Source organism: Meleagris gallopavo, chromosome 7, assembly GCF_905368555.1.
Source record: "Meleagris gallopavo chromosome 7, MGAL_WU_HG_1.1, whole genome shotgun sequence".
NCBI classification, from domain to species: Eukaryota; Metazoa; Chordata; class Aves; order Galliformes; family Phasianidae; genus Meleagris; species Meleagris gallopavo.
Genome location: NC_139410.1, coordinates 28,431,989 through 28,451,348, shown reverse-complemented (window position 1 = coordinate 28,451,348; position 19,360 = coordinate 28,431,989). Strand labels below are relative to the sequence as shown.

At 36.4% G+C, this 19,360-nt stretch overlaps 1 protein-coding gene across 3 annotated transcripts in view; it reads right to left on the bottom strand.

Annotated features, from left to right (window-relative positions):
• The window catches only part of CCDC93 (CCC complex scaffolding subunit CCDC93), a 32,873-nt gene that overhangs the window by 3,002 nt on the left and 10,511 nt on the right, over nt 1-19,360 (bottom strand). For 2 of the 3 annotated variants that reach the window (XM_085227682.1, XM_085227681.1), the window contains exons 7-21: nt 18,486-18,586; nt 17,178-17,217; nt 16,675-16,767; nt 16,169-16,219; nt 15,193-15,279; nt 12,034-12,150; nt 9,893-9,955; nt 9,564-9,637; nt 8,931-9,012; nt 8,008-8,079; nt 6,762-6,833; nt 6,384-6,492; nt 4,113-4,195; nt 2,681-2,718; nt 1,111-1,195 (exon numbers count right to left, since the gene is read on the bottom strand). In XM_085227682.1, coding sequence (XP_085083808.1) covers nt 1,111-1,195; nt 2,681-2,718; nt 4,113-4,195; nt 6,384-6,492; nt 6,762-6,833; nt 8,008-8,079; nt 8,931-9,012; nt 9,564-9,637; nt 9,893-9,955; nt 12,034-12,150; nt 15,193-15,279; nt 16,169-16,219; nt 16,675-16,767; nt 17,178-17,217; nt 18,486-18,586 — 1,167 coding nt within the window. Of the gene's footprint in view, nt 1-1,110; nt 1,196-2,680; nt 2,719-4,112; nt 4,196-6,383; nt 6,493-6,761; nt 6,834-8,007; nt 8,080-8,930; nt 9,013-9,563; nt 9,638-9,892; nt 9,956-12,033; nt 12,151-15,192; nt 15,280-16,168; nt 16,220-16,674; nt 16,768-17,177; nt 17,218-18,485; nt 18,587-19,360 lie in introns of those variants that run through there. The other variant, XM_085227683.1, reaches the window with a different exon arrangement.

Genomic DNA, 19,360 nt, shown 5'->3' with positions numbered 1-19,360 from the left:
CACACAAAGTGTAAGAAATAATTTTCTATAATGAGAAAGATGCTTCACAAATGACATCCCTGCCTTGTGCTTTAAGCACAGCCAACATTTAGGCCAACTCTTAAGAAAAATTAAAAAGCTAAAACATCTCAGTATCAGTAACACTGTAAGTAGCATCCAGAATTGAACTAAGGTTCATGTTTCTGCAAGCCCAGAATTTTGCTCACCAAACAGTTCTACATCAACAATGACATGGTGAAATTAACAGGAAACTGCAAGATCTTGATTTGGTTGTTTACGCTAGTTGTACCAAACAGAGCAAGACACATCTTAAATTTTTCTATTTAAATTTCACTTGCTCAAGACCCACACATGAAAATTCTCTTTTGTCTTTGTGCCAAAGTTGTGACAAACACAACTCAAGTCTCTAAATGGAAAGATCAGCTCTTATATAGAGCTGGCTGCCTTCTTCTCAGGAATAGAAGCTACTGACAAGCACTACTTAAAGCTATTCCACTGCATGCAAATACATCCATGGACACCTTTAGTTGGAGTAACTTTTGGCTCATGTGTGCACATCGGCCCAAGACCACTTAACACAAAGTCCACTGAGGCTGAACTTTCACAGAGCAGCCACTCAGTGTTACCAGAAGCAATTCTGTCTTCTCTGCAGTAACTCTTAGGCTCTGCACACCCACAAAACCCTTTCACTTGATCCATGGGCACAACACACTTTTCTAAATCTACCTAACACCAGAAAGTGAGTCTAACATAGGCACAGCTGTACTTGTGCATTTTCCAAATGGAGAAAAATTCCCATGGACCTCAGGGACATCAGTGAGACTTTGGGCACATACAGTGATTTCAAGCATCTACATCACTACACGGCCAGTAACAAGGAATATAAAATTCCCACCAGCAGAGAAGCGTTAACAGTACCTCTCTCCTACTCTATTCATTTACATTTCAGCAGTGAGCAGTTTCTGATGGATGGGAAAAAAATAATACTTGTTATATGCTTGCTTAATTTGCACCTCACATACTGAATTCTGCCATGCATAGTTATTATCCAAGAGACTTTTCTGAAATAATTATCAGGTTCTATTAGCATAAGTGAGAAGTGTCTCAGACCTTCATTCGATTCTGTTTGATGCCTTCCACGATCTGCTCCATCTGTCGTAAGAACTGCTCACGAGAACCAGAAGATGCCATTGCTCTGGAGAAAACAAACAAACAAATAAAAAAAAACAAACTGATACGCATGTGGGACAATGCATCTCACCTCCAATTACCCTGTGTATTCACTGATGTCCGAGTGTTTGCATTACTTAGAATTTTATGTAAAAAAATAATCTTTTTAATCTCTGATTTCAAGTAAAAGCGCAGATATTCAGCTGATATAAACTATCAGATGGGAACAGAGACTACAGAGCTCATCACCAGAGTTCTCTCTGACAGTTCAACTCTCTCATGTGTTTTCAAGAAATAAATTGCTACTAACTGACCAAGAGCACAAACTTGTAAGAAAAGCAGCTGATTCAAATACAAAGAGGGTGATTGGAGAACCAGGAGAACAGTTAATATTCTAAACCAGTATTTTGTGTCCTGACAGGAAAAGCCCTGAAGAAATTTTGGGCTTGTAACTTATCTTGAACAGGTAAAGGGAAACAAAAAAAATACCACGCCCTACCCATCAATACAGCCAACCAAATCCCAGCTGTCAATTGCAGTACTGGGTTGTACTGACTGGACTCAAAAGGATGTCATCACTGAGCAGAACAGATCTAAAATTCCTGCTGCAATGGAAAACACTTGAAATATCTGATTGTTTGGGCTTGTTTCTATTGTAGTTAGTAGTAGTTCTGAATATGACATTAACAAAATAAAAACTTACAAATTTCTGAGTCAACATAAAAACAGCACATATGTGTATGTTTGTGGAGGTGTACAAGAAATGTTTAGGTGCTGTGCTGAGGCACATGGTTTAGTGGCAAATATTGGTGATGAGTGGACAGTTGGATTGGATGATCTTGGAGGTCTTTTCAACCCTGGTGAATCTATATTATAGAGATCATTACTTACTCAGGAGGAAAAAACAAATCACAGCAGAATTATGAAAAGACATAATAAGAAGAATTATTTAAAAATTAAGAGATCATCTCCTTTCCTATGACTCTACTGTACTGCTGTGACAAAATTCACACTGGAATTTTTTCCCTTAAAGTCAAAAAAGCACCATAGAGAAATAAACGTTGGCTGCATCACAGATGGTACTTTGACCTGAAGTGTCCAAATGAACTACGATTTGACTTCACGCTTCATCAAAACTTTTAAGTACTGAGTTAGTCTATAAAAAACATCTGAAATATATCTGAATCTAGTGTTTTGTACATAATATAACTACAGCTACACAAAATGGAGAAAGATATTTAAATTAATGCCAGGAAAACTAAGACTGAATTTCTTTACACAACCACAACTGAACAGCCAGATATTAAAAACATACGTTGACTATAAAAGTTAAGTAATTCCAAGTCTGAAATTCCCCAAACATTGGCTTAAACAGAATTAATAAACTATTTTGTTAAATAGTTTAAGTTAATAAAATATTGTAACGCATTTTTAGAGTCCATTACTCATTCCCCCTCCTATTTTTCCAACCAGCCATACTACTATCAAGAGAAAAATGACCATTACTTACTGATGAAAGTTGTCATGGATAGAATTCAGCAAATTGACCTGTGAATTAAGGAAAAAGAAGAAAAAAAGAAAAAGAAAATAGGTGATATTCTGATCTCACTATGAGTAGCTCCTGCTACAAGATATGGGCACTGTACTTAAATAAGACAAAGAAAAACCTGTAACAACATTAACAGGAGTTATTTTGTTGCTCTTGGGATAGCTCGCCCAGCTGATTAAACTGCCTATTTTTTTCTTACTATCTAAAGATTGCTAAGAGCACTAAAATTCACTAATTAGCAATGAATGAGATTCCTCATGGCTTTCAATACCTCTTCAAGTCTCCTGCAGTTAAACCTTCCAAGCAGTTTCTCCTTATGATGAATACTTGGGAATGTACTGAACAAAATCTAAGCACTGCAAACTGAACCATTTGCTTTAATTGCTACAGAAAGCTGAACTGACCTCCCTCAAATCGACAGTCTTCCATATAAATGCGACAGCAATAGGCATGTGCATTGCAGAACCTGCAGCTGTTCCTGACTTTACTATGAAACAAATCCTGAGCAGATTTCAAAGCTACAAAAGGAAAGAGATCACTGCATGACTCATCAATTACTTGCCAAATCTACATCCCGGCCCTGAAATATTTCCAATAAGCTTGTGTTTAGGAATGCAGTTCTACCACTTTTTATACCACAAAACAGTCAAATAATGAAAAGTAACGTTGCAAAACTGTTGCACAGTAAGAATGCTGATGTGTTACCCTGCACAACAATGAAAGCCAGACTATAAACAAAGCAAAGATAATAGAAAGTTCAATTTAAAAGCATTTTAAGTTATGACTGCTCAAGAAATCATGTAAACATCTCTCTCATGATTGACATCAAGCTAAATGAAATGCTTGAACAGTTTATTTGCCTTTTGAAATTATATCCACGGAAGTGAAGCTTGGAACTTGGAAGTTACATGCAGCGTAAGTTAATCGCTGAAGAACATTTCTGCTTTTAGACCTACTCCATCAGTTGTTCACATGCCCTCAAAAGAAGTCATATAAACTACTGATTTTCTAAACTGAAAACCATCTAGCACACATATTAGAATTCACCATTGAAGGGATGGAAATGGTCATTCAGTAACTTCAAAAACAGGTATCTTTTTGTTGTCATAAACTTGACAACCACTTGGTCTCACAAACTAAGCAGAGAGAGATTTGCTCATCAAATGTTGTGTTTTGTTCACAAAGAGCAGTTTAAACATGCTTTACTAACAAGCCTTTTGCAACACAGAACATTTCCACCTCAACATCAAAAATATTCGTATGGACCAACTCAATTTTACTTTCAAAGACTGATAACTTAGCTCTGACAGGGCTAAATAGAGAGTTTTTACTTAGCTTTCACTTTCTCCTGCACAGACTGAATATTTAGAAAACAAGAGTAACACTTTCTTACCTCCTTTTCCAAATATACTTTTTTATCATCCAGTGTATTATAAAGAGTAAAGAACTGCTTTGTTTCTTTGTGAGTTGCTGAGACTGCAAAGAAAAAAAAAAAAAGTAGAATAAAAGAGCATGAGTGAAATGGAACCTATACAAATATTCCACAGGCTTTGTATAATACATTGCTATTAATAATGGAATGCATCTTTAATACACTCTGGAAGAATATTTCCTCTGCATTTGAACCTCCAGCAGGGTTTGGAGCTACTAGATTTTATGAGAACTGAACTCCAAAACAACACAGTTCAATGTTTAACCCAGCTACTGATAGTCCTTTCTGTACATTATGCAAATGTACTGCTGTGCTTCTTTACGTTCATTCTTCCTTCACAATCTTTACCCTTAGACAATACAAACTGCTGTGCTGCTAACAATTACCCTAGATAACTTGTACACTGGTGGGTCACAGAGTGCAGGGGTATAGATTTTCTGACAGTACCGTATGTAAGAAACCAGAATACATTAAACTGCATCTTCCAAGCTATGAATGTGCAAGATGCCCAAGGAGGCTTTAAAACAGTAAAAGCTTTCTTTCCCTCTTTACAATACATTTAAGCTGATAGCATTACATACTACTCTCTTTTCAAAAAAAATGCTATTTGTTGTAGGTGAGCATAGCAAAAGCTGGTCACAGCTCAATGGGGAAAGTAAGGCTCAGACACACCTTTCATTTGGGCCTACAAGATAATGATTCATACTTAAGTCTCTGAAACGTTCACCTCTTCTTAAGATCTCCACTGACTAAGAAAACCTAAGATGGTGGGAAAAAGCTCAACTGAGAGAAACAACTGGCAAAAATTATTTCAGTTAACATATCAAGCACTGTCTAGAATTCTGAACCAAGAAAACAAGTAGGGGTTTAAAAAGATCAAATGACTTAATGATAAAAATTTTTCCAAAAGTCATGAGTAAGCTAAATTAGACTGAAATCATCATATTAAGCTCTAACAGCTAACAAGTTGTCATCTTTAAACAAGATCTTTTTTTGAATATATTGATTAAGGTTTTGTATAGAGTCACTAACAGACAGCACAACTCTCCTGCCACGTCATAACACCATTAAAAAATCCAGTTTCTTAAAGGAAGTCCTACTGCTTGATGACATTTTCCAGCTGAAGCCAAACAGCCGTTCACATCCCAGAGTTGAATGTTTTGGAGACAGAAAACCAACACTGACTACTTCTGCAGCATGAGTTGTGAGCAAAGAGCTTTTCCACTGCTGCAACTGACCCTGTATTCTAAAAAGCATACTGAGCACTCAGAGCCTGCAAGCATCAAGGAATTCAGGAAAGGCTGGGATAGGCTGGAAAATCAGTAAGGGCTGTTGAGTATGCTCCACAAAGAGACTTTCCAACTGCTGCTGCTTTGAAATCAGGCTGTTGCTTGAAGAACTGCATGAACAGAAGGACCTCCAACAGGCTTATACTGTCTTGATTAGTTCTGTTTTTGCAGGACATTCCGCCAAATTGAAGTGTTTCCCAAACCTCTCCTTTCCTGCAGCTCTTCCTTATCTTGTAGCAGCACTGGCGGTGATAATAATATACATATATACACACACCCACATTTATATTTAATAGCATGGAATATTGAAACTTAGTAGCATTCCAGTACAGAACCACTGAGGTTGGAAGGTACCTGCGAGGTTGCCCTGTCCAAAATACCTTGGACCCAGAAGTCCAAAAACCTGTTTTTGGCAACTCTAAAGATCTCCTGAATCTGGCCAAATGAAAAAATCTCCTAAGAAAAAAAAACAAACCCACAACTCTCAGGAAGATTTGCTACAAGTTCTCAGCTCTATTTTATAAAACATTAGCCTGGATAGAGCAGGTTCCTGGCCAGAAGATTGAGTACAGCATTATTCTAAGTTACTGCATTTATTTTGTGCTACAGAAAACAAAGTTCCAGGAAATTCAAAGCAACCTAAATCTACTTCATTTGTATACAGTGAATTAAGGACTTTCTAAACACACTGGTCATTGATCTATATCAATGTTACAACCAGAATTTACTCCAAAAATCTTGTACACCAAGTTTTGCCCACAAGAGAATTCTTACAGCCAGCTTATAAAATGTTGAAAGTAGGGTCTATAATGTGAATATCAAACAACCCCTAAAATCCACAGAATTAGCAACTGCTCTTGTTACAAACCAGAAGTTTAAAATGCAATTGCCCTCCTTCTGGGACTTTAGCCTTCAGTAGAACGTTCCTGCTTGATATACATACCCTGACTGTAAAGTTCAATAAATCTCTTCTGATACTGTGTTAGCTCAGCTCGGCTGGGTACTTCATCAATCTTGCGCTGTAAAATCGCTATTTCTCTGTTTCTTCGTGCCTGAATAGAAAGTTAGGAGGGGAGAAAACAAAGCCTCTTCTTGTTCTCTTCTTAAAATGGATGAAGCCCCCCACGCAGTACTTTGTTACTAAACAATTTTTTTATTTATTTATTTTTTTAAGTGTTGGCTGAGGCACAATATTATTTTGTAAATGATTTGTGATTTTTAATTTTTTTTTTTCAATTACAACAAAAAGTAAAATTAATATTAAAAGTGACAGAGTAAGAAAAACTTGAATCATTTTGTCCAAGTAAGTTCATAGACTTACCAACAATAGCCGGATCTTCTGAAGTTTTTCTTTCTCAGTTTTGTACTGCTGGTCTATGAGCTTATTCGGCTCCTAGAATTTGAGAACCCAAAACAATTGTGGATTACAGTGACTAATGAGAGATGCAATTACGAAAATGTGCAAGTTGAGTTTTGGCTGTATTTGTATCACTGAATGGCTCCCACTAGAACACCATCATCGCTTGCTATTTCTTTAAACGATGATCCATAATCCACATTTAAAAATTTGACAACTTTCATCTTTCACTGCACACAAACTAACACTTTTAGATTTTAGTTTTTAACATTTGTCAGTTGTTTTTCCACTGCTTTCAGTAGTTAAGCAAAATGAAGTGTATCCAAAGACACTCTGCAACCACTGTGCAAACGTTTAGTGTACACTTAGTGTACGCTTTGATTCACCAGCAGAGTTCAGAGAATCATAGAATGGTTTGGGTTGGAATGGACCCGAAGGATCATCAAGTTCTAACCCCCCTCTGCCACAGCCAAGGCCACCAACCTCCAGAAGGGTAAGGCCCAGGACAGAACAGAACTGGTGCATTCTACACTTCCTGCAATGAGCATGGATCACTTTCTCTTCTTTAAATATTTAAGTTACATTTTCATTGTTTCATGCTGTGTTCAGACGGACAGCAGCATCACTGAACCCATAATCTACCTGATTTCTGGCACATAAATATATCAAATGTTTACTCATCGAAACAATTAAGTTGAGTGTTTCATTTTCTGTTCATTCATTATTCATTGCCATCAGTTTGCTTGCACTGGTGTTAAACCTAATTTCAGATAGCTGCTAATGTATGCAGTGTTCTGAGCCACTGAAAACTTGTGCTTCCATCCTTCAAACATATCCACCTGAAGGGGAAAAAAAAAAGAGCTCCAGAACAAATATTTTCTGAGGAGGATCTGTTTATGCCATAAATATGCACTGCTCGTAATACAACATCCAGAGATTCTTCTCTGATACTACAAAGAAAAAAGTAAAAGGGACAAAAATACTCATGAGTTTGCCCCATGCGTTCTAGCAAGAAGAATGAAAAATACTGTGGTGATTCTTCATTGTTTATCAGCCTGAACTGTGGCTTTACCAGTGGTGGAGAACAGAATTCTTCAGAAATTGCAACTGATCTTTTTATCCAAACTAGAATGTGCCCAAGTCAGAAAGACATAAAACAACATTTTAAAACACAAATTGAAAATAAGCTCTTCACACATTTGTTATTTACCTCTTCCTCCCCGCTTTCTGCTGCCTCAGCTTTCAAATTCTCAATATCTTGTTGAAGCCGCTCCATTTCTTCCTATTTAAAAAAAGGAGTTCATATTGCTTTTAATTGAGACCTACTCTCTAAAAAAGGGAATGGAGGCTTGATATCATACAAGTGTAACAAACGTGGTGCTGACAATACGCTTTAAAATTTTTAAAGACCCAAAAGCAACCCCTGTCCCCAGGGCTAAGCATGCTTTCAGCTCATTACATAAAAATGAATATCTACTTTTATCAAACACAGGAAAAGATTTATTTCTTACTTGTAAATATACTGGCAAATATACTCTGCTAAGTATAACATTCAGTGAGCGACATAGAAAACGAAAAGCTAAGGAAACAATGAAATACTACAACAGCAACAGCATGACACAACTGCAATGCATGGTATTCCTAACAATGAATGAACCTAAAGTTAGCTGCAAGGTCATTTCCATCAGAATTCTTCAGAGTTTTCCAAAATGTTCATATAGGAAAACTGTGCTCAGTATCTACCAGAGTGCAGTATGCCTGTTCACTTCTTTTTATCCCATTAAATTCCATCCCCTACTGTTTAAATAGATGAGAATGAAAACAAATCTCTCTGATCATATTTCTAGGCAGCCCATAAACACAGCAGTAATACACTACAATTAAACAGCCAAGCTGAAATGCTACTCTGCAAAGTGTAACAGATTTATCTCAGTTTTCCTATCTCCAGTGGTTTGCTCCAAAGCTAGGGGCTTTCAACAAGATTTCCACTTTGACACTGGGCTCCTCAGCTCATTGCTGGCTCATCTAAGAAGATGGCATGGGGGAAATGGGAAGAAAGGACAAAATGGGAAGAAGTATCATGCTTGCTTACCGAGTTGTAAATGAATTGTCATCTAAGAAACTAAAACTTACCCTACAATGTGCTTTAAATTCTTGCTCCTGGCTTTTGAGGTTTTCATTCATGGCTACCAGTGTTCGCAGATTCTGTAACACACTAAATTTGAAGACCAAGCAGAACTGCATTAGTCTTTTCGTTTCTAACTGAAGCAGACAGAGAACTAAAAGACATTGGAACAGGCTTAGTTCTACAGAACTTTACAATAAAGTCTATGTAAATTAAAAATCCAAGTATCGTGACAGTATAAAGAAAAATCTGATACTACCTCAGAATTTTGACGTTTTGTGATATTCTGACCTCATTATTGTGGAAATTTTGAGAGCACCCTATTTAATATATGCAAGATTAAGGTTTCAAATATAAAGAATATCAAAATAGGAAGGCCTCAAATGTATGTTTAGTGTTACTTGTGCTTCTACTTTATTTGAATATCTACAATTACTTTCAACTACAGATTGAGATTTTTCCACTCTGAATTAATTACTTGCTAATCTTCTGACTAGTGGAAGAAAGCTAGAGAATTTATTTTTCTAAACAATAATTCTTTGCTTAGGTTGAAAAAGCAAGACATAACGAATGACTTATTTTAAAACCATCATTTTTTATAACTTCAAAAGCTACAAAGGAGAACAAACATGCAGACTTACCTAGAATCTGCTTGGGATTCTATTGTTTCTAAGGCTGCTAGTTCTTTGTCCAGCTTTTCACTGTAACTCTTGACCTAAGAAATGTAATTAATAGTAATCCTCATAACCGTATCACAAAAAGGTCTCCCCTTCTAGGTAATGTAATAAATAAAATCTATCAGTTTCTTTGGGAACAGAAAAATAGAAATTTACAAACTCAAAACTTTCTTAACATAAAAGTTATCAATCAGCTTCCCCATTTAATAAATCCCTCCATATAAAACTTCTTAAAAGAATTCTCAGAAACAATTCTGCTAGAGTAAATACACAGAAAAACAAAAAAAGATTACCTCACTTAATGTCTTTTTTGCTTCGGTACATTTTGCCTGTAGATCAGCACATTTAGCTTGCAGCTATTATGAAGAGAAAGAACAGAGTATGATTCTAAATTCATGCTAATTACATCTGTAACAGAGAGTAACAGTATTTGACATCTTGATAATGGCTATCTGTTAAACAACAGGCAAATCATTACAATCAAAGTATTCTCTTGTCTGAGTCCATTTTATTCTAAGTAATCTGAACAATTACTAGTAGCAAATACTTTCCACCTGTCCTTCTTGATGTATTAGGTCCTAGAATGAACAGCAGCTTTTACTTTTCTGCTGGAATCCCTTTTGTAACTTATTGGACTGAATCTCTGCTGAAGTTATTTAGCCTGGCTATGATAGCCAAGTTCCAGGCAAAAAAGAGAGTCCCATTTTTTACTTCTCCAAATAAGCTAGGATAATTCAAGACTTACATAAAAACATCATGAGACCATAGAATTGTCCATACCAATAAAACAAGTAGTTATTTGATTTTATTTTGGGAAACTATGGAAAATCTATTAAGTAGGGAGTTACCAAAATGCCACAGACTACTTCACTGTCAGATAGCTTAGTATCACAGAGAATCACACACACACACACACACACACACACACACACACACACACACACACACACAGAATGGCCAGGGTTGGAAGGGACCTCAAGGATCATGAATCTCCAACCCCCTGCCACATGCAGGGCCACCAACCTCCATTTAATACTAGACCAGGCTGCCCAGGGCCCCATCCAATCTGGCCTTGAACACTTCCAGGGACAGGGTATCCACAACCTCTCTGGGCAGCCTGTTCCAGCACCACCACTCTCATAGTAAAGAACTTCCCCTTGACATCCAACCCAAATCTTCCCTCCATCAACTTGAAACCATTTTTCCTTGTCCTGCAGTTATCGACCCTTTAAAAGAGTTGATTCCCCTCCTGTTTGTAGGTTCCCCTTTCTCTAAAGTACTTACAGTTTAATGTAACATCACAAGCAGAAACAGTAGAAATAGGACAAGGGTTAGAAAAGATAAGCAGAAGCGCTGCAAATAAAGAAATGCACGTTTGGCTTTCTGATTCACTTCTTTTCCTGATGTTTTAGGTTGCCATTCACAACGTGGAGCTGTGACCGAACACCTCACTCATTCTTATCCATGGGGAAACTTACAACAATTTTTTTTTTTATTACAATTTTTATATTTCTCACCAATAGGCCAAATTTGAGTTAGTTGAAAAAAAACCCTAATTTAAGCCCAAAGTCCACATTTCATGAAAACTGACACAAAAATTAAAGAACTATTTGATAGAACTCTTGCCAGAACTTACTGCAGTACTGAAATGAGAATTTCACAATCACATTTTAAGAGGAAGTCTTGACTACCACTGATTTCAGCTTCTTCTATCCTACCCCACAAAAGCTGCCTTTGGCAAACGATAAGAAGATCTGCTAGGAAATTTTTACTTTAGTACAGTGATGAAAGAATTATATTTGGCTTACAGCTGCCAGTACTTCCTTCTCTATAAAAACATAACACAGACTGCTATGTACTGAAAATAACCAACACAGAACTCAATGGCCCTCAACTGTTAAAATGGCAAAGAACATTGCAGAACTAAGAAAATATTCATTCAATATTCCTGTGGATACAAAGTTCATCTGGAAACTAAAAGTAGGTTTGTAATTAAGAACTCCACTGTTTCATCTGTGATTTACAATCTTATTTTCTCTCCACTGCAAACTGCAGCCTTCTCAGCAGTATGTGGAAAGGAAGCAAATACATTTATGCATAAACCAAGAAAATGAGTAAAGGAAATGACTTGCACCAGAAATTAAAAGGTAATCCACTCAGCATACACCAAGTTACAAGAATATTCTGTGTTACTAATTCAGCAGCTACACTATGCTACAATTTTGCAGAAGGCCAAAAATATCTGCTCCAGAAAAAAAAAATGATTTTGAACATCTCAGACACTGGGGATCCGTCCTGCTTTTAAGATTATAAGAATACAGCACAAAACAGCTGCAAGACTCACCCACAACTGCCAAGCTCACTTACCAGTCTCTCCTGCCATGCCCCACATTTATCAGTGTTTTCTTCTTTGATCCCCCCACGCAATTCTTACCTCTTCCAGGAGTTTGGTTTTCTGCAAAATCTGCTTATTCAGAGATGCCACCTTCCTTCTGTGCTGTTGAGCAGCTCCAAGCCTTTCTGGTCGCTCCTCAGCAGAAAGCTCAGACTGCTAAAATAAAGAACAGTAACAGACTGTTGAACATCATGTCAATGTTTTTTGCCTCTACCATAGCTAAGGAGATGCCAAACTGGAGCACACTCGGGATATTCCTCATCGAGAACTGTGTACCCCACAGTAACTTATCAATTTAACTTATGCCAAGGAAAGAAAGCAGTCAAATAACTAAATTACATCCCAAAAGATTAGGTAAAATAAGTTAGTGAGGTGCTGTACGAATGGATAAGAATACTGCAACAATTGATTAATTGTAGTATACTGCATCAGCATCACAGTTAAACCTATTAAGGTTTTTAAACAAGAACAGCAGCACCACAAACAAAACCAAACGTGTTGAAAATCCTCTTACGCAGCAGCATTACTTCAGTATAAGCATGCTTCAGTATGGTATTTCCTCAACTTCTTGAACAGGAGATTATCCATACCTCAATACGTAAATCCAGAACTCTCAAAAGCATCCAACGGTTGTCTTTAGATACTGAAACACTGGCATAGATGCAGCAAGCTGAATGACAATGATATACTCAATGAGGTAATTACGTTTACCTCTCTAAGCTTTTATTTAATTTTATTCTACTTTTGTGAAGTAATTCTGACATCTATCCTAACAATTCGTGTACTTTCTTTCCACCTAATTAGGAGAAGAAATAATGCCTCCAAACAACACCTGCAACACTATATTAAAAAGATACACATCAAGATTTACTTCTTGTATTACCAGGGATTTGATCAATCCCTTGCACTTAGCTCTCATGAGGCCACATGTGTGCACAAAACTTGCACAATGTGCTCAGTTTTGGGCCCCTACAAGAAATACACTGAGGCCCTGAAGCGCATCCAGAGAATGGCAACGAAGCTGTGAGGGTCTGCAGCACAAGTCTTAAGAGGAATGGCTGAGGGAACTGAGATTGTTCAGTCTGGAGAAGAGAAGGTTCAGGGGTGACCTTATCATTCTCTACAACTCCCTGAAAGGAGGTTGCTGTGAGGTGGAGGTCAGCCTCATCTCCTGCCCAACTAGCAATAGGACAATAGGGAATGGCCTCAAGTTATGCCAGGAGAGGTTCAGACTGGATATAAGAAAAATTTCTTCTCTGAAAGAGTGATCAGGTGCTGGAATGGGCACTACACACATTACATGCAAACCAAGAAAACTGGAAATGTGAGAGAAAGAAATGTTAGCTAAACCAATCTGAGATTGATCTCGCAAAAAAAAAAATAATAATATGAATCCATATAGAACATTCTTGGCAACAAATAGTTCCAGTTAAATTCATTAAAGTCTTCTGAGGAAGTGTATGAAGTGCGGCCATACTCCATTTCTCCTCGTTTCTACCATGCACATATTCATTTTAATTATTATGCCTGAGAATAGAAATCTATAGCATTAATAAAATATTTAGGTTTTCTCTACTAGAAATAACTTCTCACATGGCATTAGTTGTAATGTAAAAATTGTTGTGATGAAAACATAGAAGGAACAGCTTTTTCTCACTGTACTTTCTATGTCCTCCTAGAAGGATTCAATCTGATTCAACTGTTTTTCCAATGTTTTATAAACATGATCAGAAGAAAAACGGGAAAGCAATTGAGATTAGTGTCAAATCTACAAAGAATGTAGATCAGTATGTTTTGCGTTCCTCTCTATGAACTTGCACTGAAGGTCTCAAAGCTTCCACTATGAATGGGAATATCTGTAAATGATCAGAGGGATAATCCCTCTAATACAGTAAAATTCAAAGCTGCTTCGAATAATTATCCTTTAAAAAGCTGCAATGGATGGGCTAATAAAAAGCTATCATTCCATTGAATTTACAAAGTTAATGGGGTGAGCAGAAAGCTGCGTCCATTGATCTTCAGCAAAAATACGATCTTGTAAGAACAGTCTTAACAAATGGCAAAATCAGATCTAGATTTCCGCCTGCCAGCTTTCCTCACGGGAAATGCACCTGTGGATTCTATTAAAACTCTGACAGACAAATAAGCACTTCTTCCGTTCTTCAGACTAGGAATAGTTACAAGGGGTTAAAATTATTAGAGCATTATATGAGTGCTCTTGTTGCTTTAATAAGCTGTTTGGTAACATCCTTAGTTCTCTTTTCCTGGTGTATGCATGCACACACCCTTTTTTTTTTTTTTTTTTTCTTTTTCTTTTCAAATCCAGTAGATTTGAAAAGCCATATGTTTTTGGCTTGACTTGAATCAGTTCTTACTTCCCAGAGTATTAATCATTGTTGTACTGTAATAGTCAAGGTCTTGCTGCCTTCTCTCAGAGCAGAAGAAATGTAACATTGAAATATGACCCCTGGACTTCTGTTCTTCCAATCTTTTACAATAAAGAAAGGCCAAGAATTTGATATAGACTCCGTTGAGTTATAGGGTTTATCTCCCAAATGGGAAAGCTCCATACCTCATAAGTGTCAACAAAAAAGAAGAAATATGAGAAGACTATTGGACAAATAAGAGCAACCTATAACTCATAACTGGCAGTGATGTATTATATGTATTAATTGCTTGAAGAGCTAGATTTTCTTCTCACATTACTGTAAAGAAAACAATCACAGTGAACACAATGAACAGAGCTAATATACACCCCCGACTTTTAAAGCAATAAAAATTTGGGTTTTTTTTTTATAATACTAGATTGAGAATGACAGATCCAGAACAAGTGATAATTGGAAACGAGCGCAAGTAAGATCCCTGTGTCCGTATTTCTGTACTTAACGTTATAAAAAGCACTGAGTTTACATCTCTGACTTCAACAGATATGGGCACAGGCCCTTTATCCCGAAAGAAGTTTAAGAAGCTGCTTAACACCCAAGATGCTCATGAACATAATTAAAAATGAATGCTCTGCCAGAAGGTTATGCATGTTTAAGTCTCATTGAAATAGTTCTCTAAATCCTAACTGTACTATCACCCACAGCATATATAAAACAGTATTGTTTTAAGACAATCACAGCAATTGATGTGAAAGCTTTAATTAATAAACTATCAATCATGACTTGGTAAATCTTAATCAGGAAACACACTTACCTTTTCAGCATATTCTGACACTATTTGCTTGATCTCATCCGACTGGAGTCCAACTATCTGTCCTACTGTGCTTGCTGTCAACTTGCCCTGCAATTGTATCAAAGCAACATAACATTGAGAGTTTTGGAACTGCCTGTTCTTTTCACAGGGCAATTTCACCATGCTCTTCACATTTCAATCAACATTGAGATCAGACAAAATAATGCCTTTTCTTCTGAGTATCAAAATAAACTGAAACAATTCTTAAATGTGAATTTCTTCCCATTCCTCTCACCCAAAGAAATTTCAAGATTACTGCAGTCTAGAAGTTCCATTACATATAGATTTACTGCAGGCAACTATGAATTTTAACTGAAAACACAAAGTCAGTTGTTTTTTTTCCAAATGTCTTATACTAATGGTATTATTTCTAATATTTATCAGCACTTTGAAAAACACCATGAAATGCATACAATTTTAAAATGAAATTTTAAATGATTATTCAGCTGGCTATCTTCATAAGATAGCACTGTGACATCTTTCCCCTTAAATTCTCCTTGTAAATAACATTTGAAAGAGGCACTTGTTTACATTATTTTACCAGGATTAAGTTATCAGCCTCGTTAAGAATTACTGTCTTCCTAATATAACCATCTTTTCATGCACTCTCTTCATGAACACTTAAATGCATAATCATTCCAAGACTTCAGACTCACAAATAGCTTGATTTTAGGAATAATTACCATAAAGAGTGAATGACAACTAGAAAACAAGTGCCAAAATGATAATGTTGTGCTGCTCTATTTTCCAAGAATGAAAACAATTCAAGACTGGAGAAGACTGTACTAAAATTTGCATGAGTATCCTCACCCCTGTATCATAACGTACTACGGAGCCCGACAAAGTAGAAACACTGATGATGAATACGAACTGTGACTGCTAAAACATAACCAACCACAATTTAAACAAAGCTGTATCAATTTTAGGCGTTGTTTACCTCTTCTGTTGCCATTGCAGCCATTCCAGTCATCAGAGTTTTAATGCGAAGCTAGGATAAAATAACAGGTATTACACAAATCTTCTATTACCTAACTTATCTCTGGCTATTGACAGTGGCATATATATACAACTAATATAACGTAACGTGTATTTTAATGCAAGTAAAGGGACAGTAGATCTGCTAAAGTTAACTCAGAGGTGGCTGAAACTACCAAATACAGAAAAGAGTACAGACTGTAAGTTAGCCTGAAGCTCCCCGTATCAAATCAAACCCTGACCTCCTAAATACGCTCAGAGTCCAAAATAGAATTTAATTTTTTGTTACTAAATACCAGTAAACATTTAATTTTGGCACACTGACTTCAAGTTCCATATTCTCTTCAGGAAAGTAAGCACAGAAATCTTCCTTCCTGAAGCAAATGACAATGATAGAGGAGAGCAGTGATAGCTGTTTCCTTCCCCACAAGTTAGTTTCATCTATGCCTATTTAGACAGATGACACACCTCTTCAGCTGCCCGAAGGTCATCTTCATCACAAGGCTCAGCTTTTCCTGCTGCTGTAAGCCCTGAGGGCAGCATAATTTTCTTATCTTCAGTCTTTTGAAGAGAAATTAAGAAAATATTAAATCTAGTTCCAGTAATCTAAAGTATTAATACAGACAGCAATAACAACAACAAAAAAAACCAGATATAAACCATGTTCCAGTTATGGAAACATTTCAGCTACTGGAACAGGCTCACACATCATTTCATTTTCATGACAGCCTTTTCACACTTCATAATTATTCTAGCTCTTCAAGACAGTGTCCCTGGCTGGCTAGACACATCTTTGGCACAGATCCATTATTCCATAGTCTTCTGAGAACTACCAACCCCACAAGTCAATTGTGTAACCCAAAATATGATGTTGTGTATCTTTAAGATCTTACAGCAACCAATGCTCCAACAAAAGCAATGCAATTCTTCCAAAAATTTGAGTATGTTTTAAAAGTTCGAAAGTTCTTCACCTGTTCTGTTTTTCCTGCTTGTCTGCTAAATCCATACCTCCTAAAAGAATAACAGTAACATGAAATAAACACATTGTTGTCTCCAACTTCCACAAACAAATTAAGTTTCTATCAGTTTTTACTGATCAGATCCGCTAAAAAGTGATTCATTAAACAGAAACTAACATCCAAAGCCAGGTTCATGTTAGTTTTGGAATCCTTTAAATAAATGAAATAAGCAGGTACTACAGCATATTTACAGAACAATTCCACCTCAGTCCACTCTTTCCAGTATGATTTGTACATCTAGACTCTTCTTACAATGTTGTGACATAAAGGGCAAAAGAGCTGTTCTCCTTCCAGTCAGAATTTAATCCTGAACAATTAGCTTCTGAATTCTAGAAAGGCCTTAGGAAACTGTAAGTACAATCTGTACTCCTCAGAAAAACAGTCTTACGTGCTTTGATGAAACTGTAATTTCTTTGTGAAGCTCAATGTTCAGAGTCTCAAAGATATACTCACAATTTTCTACCTCTTTTTCTAGACAGGCAAAAATTGATATTTGAATTATATTGTTAGTTTAGAAATACTATCTTAAAGAAAAATCAGGTAGAAAGAAATTTTAGAGATGAGCAACTCAGACACACTTAGGAAGCACTAAACCTGCAGCATATCCAGTCACAAAGAGTGATGTTTTCTATATGACTAGATCACAGCTACAACTCCTTAATTCCTTAACTAGTGCATAAGCATGACTATTTATGCCTTTAATAGCTTGAAGTTAAAAGTGTAACTGTCACTTGTTCTCCATTTATTCAACACTCATGCTTAAGGGGTAAGTTTAAGTTCAGTCCTATTTTATGACAGCATAACTCCAAGTTTTCAAGAATTCACCAACATTAATTTCTCTCTGCATTTTAAAGCTTAGCAGCGTAGGCAAAGTGATAGAGCATCACCTCCGACAGAATATGTATAAAGCTGTTTTAATATAGAAGCATTAACAGTATTGCCATCATTGCATAAGCCATTTTTAAGAAGCAAAGAATAAGTACATTCAATAAACATAACTCACTAAAGGGGTAAAGTCAGAAAATGGGTTCCCAATGGTGGTACAATGGCTCATTGTCCATATATATAAATATGGAGAGAGAGAGAGAGAGAGAGAGAGAGAGAGTATAGAGTTCACAAGAGAACAGGATGAGTAAAGTAAGCCTGAAACCTGACTGGAGTAAATCTGAAAGTTTGATTCTCAAATAGAATTAAAAACAAAACACGATCAATTTTTAAACGTACACGACATAAAACCCTCAAACAAAACAAGTCTTTCACCTGCCGTATTCCAGAAGTGTAGCGTGAACCTTTGATTCCTCATCTAGTAGTTCTTCAGCTCCCTTCTGACGTTTGTATTTTCTCTGGGGTTTGTAAACTTCCTGTCAGACAAGACAATGAATGAAGTCAGAGCTTGCATTTTTTTACTGAATAAATAAATATGCAAAGCATTACTACTTACAGTGGCATTTTAACACTGCTTGCTTTTAAACTCAATGTACTTCAACACCTGATACTTCATTTTTTTTGGAATTACACAAAATTTTACACTAAATTCATTTCCTTTGCTGCAGGATCTGTTTTTCCACATTTTAAAGAAACTAGAACGAGTTATTTGACAAGAAATATTATTTCTTCAACCTTCTTCTTAATCAGATTTTAAAGAAAAATGAGAAACAACACAACAAATATCTACTGAAAAAAGTAATGAAGGTTCTACAATTAACCTGATAATGCCAAGGTATAGAATATTTCCTCTTTTACTAGTTAATTCTACTTGTAATGATATTAATTAAATATAACCATTATCTACCCAGTCACCACAGGTTTACCTAGTCACAAGAACTAAAGCAGATCCTACTGCTACTTAAGGAACAAAAATATCTTAATAAATCTTTTGCTAAAATCTCACGCTATTATCCCAAGGTGATCTTAGAGCTGGATGACAATCCACCAACAAAACAAGGATTCATGGGACACCACAAGTTGACATTTACTCTGATCCATTTTTTTTTTTTTTCCTGAGAGGGAGTTCCAACCTTCATCACAGCAGAGAAGAACTTCCTCATCATCACCAAACAGTCCACAACAAAAAGCAACGGCTTTATTTCCTTTGGTTCGTTTTACATTGGAATAATTTAAAACCCCTCAAGAGC